Source organism: Centropristis striata, chromosome 9, assembly GCF_030273125.1.
Source record: "Centropristis striata isolate RG_2023a ecotype Rhode Island chromosome 9, C.striata_1.0, whole genome shotgun sequence".
In the NCBI taxonomy this organism is placed as follows: Eukaryota; Metazoa; Chordata; class Actinopteri; order Perciformes; family Serranidae; genus Centropristis; species Centropristis striata.
In genome coordinates, this window is record NC_081525.1 from 36,138,318 (window position 1) to 36,148,871 (window position 10,554).

General features: G+C 38.9%; 1 protein-coding gene across 1 annotated transcript; it reads left to right on the top strand.

Annotated features, from left to right (window-relative positions):
* The first annotated feature begins 3,226 nt into the window (after positions 1-3,226).
* On the top strand, positions 3,227-9,387 carry selp (selectin P). Its single transcript, XM_059341605.1, has 16 exons — positions 3,227-3,286; positions 3,366-3,444; positions 3,528-3,917; positions 4,009-4,116; positions 4,472-4,657; positions 4,749-4,937; positions 5,734-5,919; positions 6,024-6,209; positions 6,329-6,511; positions 6,604-6,789; positions 6,928-7,113; positions 7,208-7,393; positions 7,581-7,766; positions 7,871-8,059; positions 8,850-8,972; positions 9,073-9,387. Exons 1-16 carry the CDS (start codon positions 3,284-3,286, stop codon positions 9,141-9,143), a joined length of 2,637 nt encoding a protein of 878 aa, XP_059197588.1. The 5' UTR covers positions 3,227-3,283; the 3' UTR covers positions 9,144-9,387.
* Positions 9,388-10,554: the final 1,167 nt, after the last annotated feature.

Genomic DNA, 10,554 nt, shown 5'->3' on the forward strand with positions numbered 1-10,554 from the left:
ACATTAAGAGGTGCAAAAGACAGTTATTACAGGTTTAAGATCAACAGGAGGGAGCTGATTTTGATCATTCTTTATGTAAATACACCAATGAGTTGATGCTCTTGAAGCCTTTTATTTTGTCTCAGACAATTTTGTTTGTTGAGGCTTACCTGGAAGCTGCCAGAGTCAGGATTACGTTTTATATTTATATTTTACAACCCATATTGTAATATGATGCTTTTTTGATGTGGTTTGATGACAGAGGAGAGCAAATTGAGAATTGGTGATCAATACACAGCTAATGTACACAAGCTTGAATTAAATTCTCTGATGCTGAATTTTAAATGAAGAGTACATGGCAGAATGATCATACAGTCATGGGAAAAAAAATATTAGACCTCCATTGTTTTCTTCAATGTCTAATTTAATTGTGTTTAATTTAAGAGCTGATATTTTCCATGGTTTTCTTGATAATGATTTTGATTAATATCAAGAAAACCATGGAAGAAATGCTAGATACCAGCTCTTAAATTAAACTCTTATGAGCTAATTTTGTTGTTATCATTATATTTTTCCAAACAAAAGTACCTTCAGTTGTACCAGGCATTAAAATGAACAAGAAAACAATGGTCTAATGATTTTATCCATGGCTGTATATACCGTAGTTGCGGCTCAGTAATTGTAAAGTAAAGGTTCCTGAGGCTTTACCAGATGTGTCCATTTATGGTCAGCCTGTCAACACAGAAGAGACAGCTCCATCAAGTTCGACACTGCACATGTAATGTCCGTTCCTGAAAAACATAAATTCCTAAGTATTTCGTTTGTGTTGAATCCAACAGTTACATCTACGATAGAGTTATAAAAAAACATCCTAACAGTGACGAATAGACTTTAATATCTCCTCCAGACTCACTTCTTTAGAACATAATTTTAAAATGAGCCGTGCATCTGTTTCCTCTGTTTCCTGAGGTCAAGCTGAGGATCACAGTCAAAATACAGATCAAAATACTGGCATCAGCATGTAGGTGCTAGGTTGTTTTTAGTAGTAAGCTGGCGTAAAACAAGTTACATAACTGTATTTCTGATCAACTTTAACCTGTTTGTGCCCCCAGCTGTGGAATGCCCCCCTCTGTCTCAGCCTGATAACGGACACCTCAGCTGCTTGGGGGGAAACATGACATTAAACTCGACCTGTCGATACAAATGCCACCCAGGCTTCCTGATGATAGGTTCATCGGAGGTTACCTGTGGGGTCACCGGGGTCTGGAGCGGCCCCAGACCTGCGTGTGCAAGTAATTATTTGTTATGTAAAAGTTTAAAATAGCATAAATGCATCAAAACAGTTGCACTGGTGTTGCTGTTTTTCTGTAAAAAAAAAATAACTGATGAATCGTTTTGTTTTAACTGGCAGTAGCACCAGCAGTAGTAGTAGTAACTGGGCTGAATAAATATCACACTGTTATGTATTTTATGATTCATAAAAAACAATGTCTGTTTTATTATCTCAGGCTATAAGCAGGCTCTGTTGGCTGTCGCTGGGTGTGGAGCCTTATCAACCTGCTGCTGCATCTGTCTCTGCTGGATGAAGCACAGGAAAAGTTGGTGTTTCTCAATCTCACTTTACAGAAATAGAGAAGCATGTTATTGCAACAGTTGAATAGAAATCATTTTGGCTGTTATTTTCTCACAGGAAAGAAACTTACCCAAGTAAGGTAAGTGTTGAAATGTCCAAAGCAGCCACACCCATTTATACACATTCAACATTTAAAAAGTTGAACATTGATGTTACATTTAATTGCTTTTTGTTGCTTGAAATGCCAAAATATTTCACTGTAACTTTAAACTAATAGAATATTTTTTTTTATAGATAATCATTCTGTAAGAGTCCCTTTATTGTCAATCTGCTTGTTCTTTATAGGCAGTGTGAAGAAGCGACACTTCCATCCTCTGAGGCGCAGGAATAAAGGACAACTTATTCAAAATGAATCTATAATAAACCAAATACAGTAACTCATATTGATTTTAGTACAATGCAAATAAATGACGCTTAACACTGGCTGCATAGGTTGTATGCAATAATAATCAGTTAGCTAAGTTTTTTTTATACTTTCATATATGTATAATCCACAATAGTTAGGTAACTTAGTACATTTACTCAAGTAGTGTTCTTAAATACTACTTCAAAACACTTGTACTTTGCTGCATTTTCATTTGTACTACATTATCTTTACCCCATTACAATTCAGAGGGGATTATTGTACTTCTTACTCTACTGCATTTATATGTATATATATATATATATATATATATATATATATATATATATATATATATTTAGTTTGTTTGCAGATTAAGAATAATCAAACAAAATGCAGTATAATCATGAACATATTACAATATTATGCTGTGCATTATTTATCTTCACAGCCTACCCATCTTATTTATACAGTAATGTGCAAAAAAAATGCAGAGAAAAATTGATGCTGGTTTGACAGCAAAGGGTGGTCACACCAAATATTGATTAGATTTATATTTTTCCTCTGTTTACTCACTATGCAATTTGTTAATTGATAAAAAGTAAACTATTAGCATTTCAATTTTGAAAGCATTCTTATTTTACAGCATTTTTTCACAACTGCCTAAAACTTTTGCATAGTGCTGTACATTAATTAGCCCCAAATTTGCCAGCTTTAATATTTAAGTGATGTACACGCTAATGCATCTATATTTCTAATCCAATAATATAATATATATATATAAATCCTAATAGGCTGTATCGCAATATGACTACTTCTTCTGTTGATACTTTAAATATGTGTTGATGCTAATACTTTTGAACTTTTACCTCAATAAACTTTTGAATGCAGGACTTTCACTTGTAGCAGAATGTTATTTCACTGTGGTATTGCTACTTTTATTTAAGTAGAAGTAGCAAATACTTCTTCCACCACTAAAACTGCATCGTTATAAAGTGTGTATTTGTGTATATGTGATTTATTCATGCATGTGTTAACTCATTAATAGGTACATTTCTGGGGTATCTTTTTAAAGACAAATTTAATTAAATACAATTTTTTTCTTAAAGGTGTTATGAGTAGTAGTAAGTGTCTGTGTGGGTGGAGCATGGTGTTTGCATGTTTGTGTTCCCAGATGGGTGGTAGAGTGGTATCCTTCCTGAAAGGAAGTTACCGCAAAAGTGATATTACAAAATTGGCCACTGACTCATTCCTTGAAGAACAATATATACCAGTATGCTACCTTGCAGTTGAGTAAATGCAACAGCAAGATCGGAGAGACAAATCAAATGGTAAGACCTGTGAAATATCAATGTTTTGAGCATTCACATGCAGCTACAGTATGAGGAAAAAAATCTCTTCTTATTCCAGATGTTTCAAGGATCAGTTTCTAGGAGACAAAGCCTGCATCACCTGGTGCTTGTAGCTGCATTTATTCTATTTGTCCAAGGTAGGTCTGCATCATTGTTTAGACTCTTCTTTTATTGCTTTACCGCTTCAATTTTGTCTCATCATCCACTACCTTTATTTCAGACCTGAGCAGAGGAGGAGGTGCACAGGCATGGACCTACAGCTACGACATCACCTCAAACCGTAGATTTGATGATGCCCGCAAGTGGTGCCAGCAGCACTTCACAGACATAGTGCCCATCCGGAACCAGGAGGAGAATGACTACATCAACAATCTGGTGCCGTATTACCAAACGTATTATTACTGGATAGGTGTAACAAATAAATCTGGAGAGTGGATCTGGCAAGAAACTGAAGACAAGGTGCCCATAGAGGCTCAGAATTGGGCACAAGGGGAGCCAAGTAACATCACGGGGCAGAACTGTGTGGAGATTTACATCAAGAGGGATAAAGACACAGCCAAGTGGAACAATGAGAACTGTCGCAAGAGGAAGGGAACTATCTGCTATGCTAGTAAGATACTCCTTATTTTGTTTGATGGGCCATTTAATCTTATAGACCTATTATAGCATGCATACTAAGATCTCTTCCTGTATGTCTGCAGACTCTTGTACACAGGATTCCTGCAGCGTTAATGGAGACTGTGTGGAGACCGTCGGGAACTATACCTGCCAGTGCCATCCTGGTTTCCTGGGGCCACGCTGTGAAGAGGGTGAGCACATTTTTTGTCATGATATATTTAGGCCAGACCAGAAAAAAGCATGCTCAACCAAATGCAGCGGCCAGGATTGGTGGTGTCATAAAATATACTTTATCTAAAAAGTGCTGTTACAATCTCTCTCCGGCTTTAATGACGGTGCATGGAAACACTGACCAATCAGAGCAGATTGGACTTTTATGGGAAAATGAACATTTCAGACTGAGGGACTGAGCGAGAATGTAAAAATTCTCTACTAGAAACAGAAAAATATAACTGTGAACCTGAAAATGAGTAACTATACGTCTCCTTTAAATAAAATAATATATCTTACAATGTATGATATCTTTTTGTTTTGTTTTTCCTTCAGCAATTGCATGCAAACCCTTGCTGGACCCAGAACAAGGTTCTCACTCTTGTTCCTATCCCTACGGGTCTAATCGTTTCAACTCTTCCTGTCGTTTCCACTGTGAACTTGGCTTTCAGTTAGTAGGCGTGCCCCAACTGCTGTGCCAAGCCAGCGGAGATTGGAACAACCCTGTTCCTCTGTGTCAAGGTATATCAACCGGATATCAACAATGCTAAAAAACAATTGTTATTTCAGATGTCAAAGTAACAAGGAACATCTGTCTCATTGCCTGTTTTAGTTGAACGGTGTCCAGTTCTGGAACACAACATCAAGGCAGGTCGTATGAACTGCAGCCACCCCATTGCAACTTATAGCTACAACTCCACCTGTGAGGTCAGGTGTGATGAAGGCTATGAGGCCAGCGGACCGCACGAGGTACGATGTGACCACACCGGCCAGTGGACAGCAAATGTCCCTGCATGTACAGGTAAAGTGATGGTCATTACTTTTGTGAAAAATGAGACCAAATCATGTTTGAACCAACCTAAACTTAATAGAAATGTAATGTTAAAGGGACAGTTCAGCCCAAAAACCCAAAACACACATTTTCCTATTACCTGTAATGCTGTTAATGAATCAATAATAATGGCAATTTTAAAACACAGCCATCCATAAAGTTGCACAATCTTCTGTTATTTGTGGCTTAATTTTCATTATGATATATTTGGAAAAGATTGATTAGTAAGTTTTGAGAAGATATACACATTATCTGCCAAGAATAAATCACATTGTCGCAATATTTTATTGGAAAGAGGTAAAAAAATATTTTATTCCAACTTTATTGAAGACGTGTGTATAATAAAAAAATATATTTTGTGAAGTCTTTTGCAACTTTTCATGTGACTTCCCTTTTTTTGTAATACTCGGCTCCTGTTAACAGATTGATGGCCACCTTTTACTAATACTTAGCTGACCTCAATCTATGTAGTCACTTCCTGTCCAGACTGCACAGCATGATCAGATTCAGGTCACACCTCTTACCCCTTTACTTCACCCTCATTTTACCCCTGGGAATTTGGGAAAACAGCATTGTAATCTAACATGGTTGTGCAGTTACTGTTTCCCTTGGCTGTAAATCATGTCAGCATGGTTATTCATACAGCCACCTCATGCTCATGCTGTGTTTATAAAAGGGGAGTCATAATACAAACTAACGTATCTCATGGAAACATTGATTTCCATTGAGTGGACTACATGTGATTGATATCTCTGTCCCACCACAGTTAAAAAGTGCTCCGCTGGTTTTTTTCCTGTTACGGGCAACGTGACATGTGTGGACGCCGTGGAGCCGTTCTCCTTTGGCTCACAGTGTAACTACACTTGTCAGGAAGGCTACTACCTGGCCACAGACAACACATTCACCTGTCTGGCCTCGGGACAATGGAGCAACCCTACACCTACATGCACAGGTGGGTTGCAGAAATTATTTCAGGGCTCCCTGAAAGCAACACAAGCTTCCTGAACGGCCAACAAAATCGTACACTGCTTTCATGAGTGACTTCTTCTTCTGCAGTGGTACAGTGCAGCAGTTTGAAGGATCCCCCTCATGCCTCCATGCCATGTCAGAACCCCATAGGAGTGCACAGCTATGGCTCAATATGCACAGTGAAGTGTGAAGAAGGATTTAATCTGATTGGCAGAAACATGACGAAATGTTCTTTAAACGGCAGCTGGAGTCACGACCTTCCTGTTTGCCAGGGTATGACCACAGAGGACTGAGTCTGTTCTCATTGCTCCATCCGCTCAATGTGATCAGTCAATTCAGTTTGCTATCGTGTATATGTAATGGTCTCCTCTTTTTCATTGTGTTTCTTCAAGCTAAGAGGTGTAGCCCAATAAATCCTCCTCATGGTAAATTATCCTGTTCTGACCCAAATGGTGCCTTCAGTTTTGGTTCTCAGTGCATGACAACCTGTGACGAGGGCTTCCTACTGAATGGGACAGCCAGCATTCAGTGCACCTCTGTGGGCATGTGGAGTGCAGACACACCACAGTGTTTAGGTAATAATAACTAATATGTCTGTGTGATGATCTATAATATCTTCTTGGTACCACTTTGACTTACTTTACCACTTTACTTTGTTCCCCTTTAGCTAAGAGATGTCCTACTCTGAACCACTCCTCTCACGGCTCCTTTGACTGCTTTGATCCACATGAAGTGTTCAGTTTCGGTTCTCGGTGCACATCAACCTGTAAGGAAGGTTTTGTCCTGACTGGGACGGCTGACACTGAGTGCACCTCTCTGGGCATGTGGAGTGCAGACATCCCTAAATGCCAGGGTGAAAATAATCTCTGTTTCATTATCTCTTAATTGTAATCGACATTCAAGGTTATTTTATAGTTAAAACAGTGTTAAAATACCACATTACCTCATAAGGCTTTGAAATATATCTCTCAATCTAACTGTTCTCTTCCAGCTAAGAGATGTCCCACTCTGAGCTTTCCCTCTCACGGCTTCTTCAACTGCTCTGATCTCCACAACAAGTTCAGTTTTGGATCTCAGTGTAGATCGACCTGTAAGGAAGGTTTTGTCCTGACTGGGACGGCTGACACTGAGTGCACCTCTCTGGGCATTTGGAGTGCAGACATCCCTCAATGCTTGGGTAAAGACAAATTCTCTGTTGTTTAAAATCCACAGAATAACTCTTATTTTGATGATTTAGATGGCATGAATGTCAATCTCTGTTTATCCTCCAGCTAAGAGATGTCCCACTCTGAGCTTTCCCTCTCACGGCTCCTTCCGCTGTTCCGATCTGCATAAAAAGTTCAGTTTCGGTTCTCGGTGTACATCGACCTGTAAGGAGGGCTTCGTGCTGAATGGGACGGCTGACACTGAGTGCACCTCTCTGGGCATGTGGAGCAGAGAATTACCCCGCTGTCTGGGTAATAAAACATAAAATAAGAGGGCTGCATTTACTTCACAACACATCAGCTGTGTCATGAACTTGTCATGCCTCGAATCTGTGATTAGATCTAGAAAATTCTACTTTTTGCCGCATATTTCAAAAGATAAGGCTTATTTGGTCTGAAACTGATGATGGTCATATTTTTTGCTCTCTATTATCTGCAGCACAACCATGCCCTCTACTGGCCAAGGCTCAACATGGGAGGATGAACTGCAGCCATCCGTATGCTTCTTTCAGCTATGGCTCCCACTGTGACTTTGAATGTAATGAGGGCTTCTGGCTGAGAGGAGCACCGAATATGACATGCAACAACTCAGGCCACTGGAGTCCAGATCTGCCCACCTGCCAGCGTAAGTCCTCACAATGCCTCAAATGTAACTTTTTTTTCTGTTCTGGTATTTAAACAGCTGATGTGATGTCAGTAATTACAATGTCTGTCCTTTCCACATCTCAGCTGTTCAGTGTGAAGCCATTCGTGACTTGGCTCCGTCCCTGTCTATGAACTGCTCCCATCCTCTGGGGAACTTCAGCTTTGGCTCTCAGTGTCTTTTCACCTGTGAAGATGGATTCTCCCTGAATGGCACAGAGGTGCTGTTCTGCTCCTCCATGGGCTTTTGGAACGGCAGCCTGCCGAACTGCATAGGTAAATTGATTTTTGTTTCCATGCTAACATGCTCATCATGATAATGCCAACATATTAAGCAGATATATGCAGTGGCGGTTCTACACAGGGGCCTCCAGGGGCCACTGCCCCTGTGAAGAAGCCCTTGGCCCCTGCTGTGGCCCCTGTGTCAAATTAATAATAAAATGATCAATTTATAACGATTAATGACGGAACAATTCTGACCTATTTTTTGTTCAAACAATATCTCATTGTACACAAAGGGAACCCAGATTGTGTACATTGTATAATAGTTGAATTGTGCAATAAATATAATACATATGTATATATATATATATAATATAAAAAAGATCATTCTGACTGTACTGCACTTTCAAAATGAAAAAAATCAATTGTGCACAAAAATGAGAAATGTCATTGTCGAACAAAAATAGCTGTTATTGTCTCATTGTTTCAATCAATGTATTTGTGTCTTCCAAATATATTTAAATTAGATTTTTAAATAACCTAAAATAAAGGATTTGAATGCTTAAATATCATCTTTGCAGTTTTTTATTGTGCCCCTCTGATTAAACACTGGCCCCTGCTTGGCCCCCACAGTTAAACTGGTCTAGAACCGCCACTGGATACATGTCTTAATGGAAGGCACAGCTGGGCATGATGACAATGTCATTACTTCTGCAGGAATTTGATTATAAATCAAAAAATTTGTCATACTGATTTTTTTGTCCTGATTTTAAAGATATAGGAAAACATTTTTTTTAAAGAATGAAAAAGCATTGACTGTGATGTTTTTGTGTTCCTGTTAAAGGAAATATGCCAGTGGGGGCTGGCAAGCTACTGTCCACAGGTGTAGGAGCAACCTCCATTGTTGTTCCTCTTGCCCTGGTAGGACTGGCTGTGTTGTATTTCTTAAGGCGAAAAAAGAAAAGTGGTGAGTCTTACTGTACTGCTGTTGTACAGTTTCACACTTACATATACAACATGTGTAGCATTCACAATTTGTCCTTGATCCTTTTTTCTGATCTTTGCAGACAATCTGATCATGCGCTATGAACCAGCGTGGGAAGACAGAGAGAATCCAGCATTTGATAATGAGAGTTGATTTTTGCGGCAAATCATTTCAAATATTGCTAAAGCTTACTGTTATTATATGCAGCTTGTATGATATTTGCTGAAAATTTCAGAAGGATTAGAGCTTCACAATAACTGTTCAATTCACATCTTAAAAGTTTTAAAAAATCATGCACCTATACATGAAAACCTTGACCTTCTGTTGTTAAAGACGTTAAATTTGTGTGCAGCTTCTGCTCTGTGTCCTGCTTGTATATCGCTTGATTGTCAATAAATTATCAAAACATTTTGAATTGTCCCATTATGTATCTTATTTTATCTTATTTATTGACTTAACCCACATAATAGAAGTATACTTACCTTGAATTCTTGAAGAAAACTTTTTTTCTTGCATGTCACAGTAAACAATTCCCAAAATTGAGGAAATTCTTGATGAACTGAGGAAATAAATGGGGGCCAAGAGTTTCAACAGCAAAACTATAATAAAATATCCATTTACAAACTCTCTGGTGCATAATTCAAGTCTCATTTATCCAGCCTCGGTAATTCCCAAACACATGCATTTTTACAAAAACCTTACTATTTAAAACACTTCTGTGTGAACCGTCTCAGGCTTATGCATGCATGCTACTTGTTCATGAAATATGAAATTTGCAGGTGAAGTATACTTTTAAGCATGTGATCAGCTTTTGCATCCTTTGTCCGTGTCCAGTGTAATTTGGTATGGAGTGACCCTGTCTTGCTTGTGCACTCACTAGCAGCTCAGTTTACCCACATTTGACCTCTCTAATAGGAACTAACATTGCAGGTCAATTGGAGAAGTGGCAGAAATCCTCTGGGATTTCCAAACTGCCACAAAGTGTCAGTTTATCAAATTTAGTGGCTCCTGTCACTGAGTGGTTAGGAGGTGATCTATTATCAGGCTCAGCTCAATGTGTCACACTGGGCAATGATCCCACACTGAGGGGCAATTCACCACCTCAAGAGTGAGTCACTACAGTATATTGAATTTAAAGGTCTGAACTGAGACTCACATGGTGTTAAAAATATGTTTCAGATCAGGGCTTATTCACATTTTATACTTACATATTTAGGTGTAAATCCTTTGTCTGAATTAAGTATGGCATTTCTTTTGTATGGCTGCATCTATAGAATGTGTGTCTGTGCCAATAGTATACCCCCAGACTTTAAATATGCTGCAAACGGCCAATGGAGTATCTTCAGCAAAGTGTGTGCATCTGTCTTGGCGCTGCAACAGCATGAAGCCAATTATAGCGGTTAAAAGACAGAGGGTTTGTGGCCTGTGGTTGGCATGAAGGGTGCAATAAATAACCACGCTGTCGACAGGAAACTGTTTGGCTACCGTCAGAATAATAATGAGGTTATTGCTACCTGCTGTGACCGTATGATCACGGTTTGATTATTTTTCTCATCCCACCCAC

What these genes read in the sequence shown, in the direction of transcription:
- selp (XM_059341605.1), top strand. An exon ending in AAATGTCCCTGCATGTACAG is followed by an intron (nt 4,938 to 5,733) that starts GTAAAGTGATGG and finishes GTCCCACCACAG; the next exon opens with TTAAAAAGTGCTCCGCTGGT. An exon ending in CCCTACACCTACATGCACAG is followed by an intron (nt 5,920 to 6,023) that starts GTGGGTTGCAGA and finishes CTTCTTCTGCAG; the next exon opens with TGGTACAGTGCAGCAGTTTG.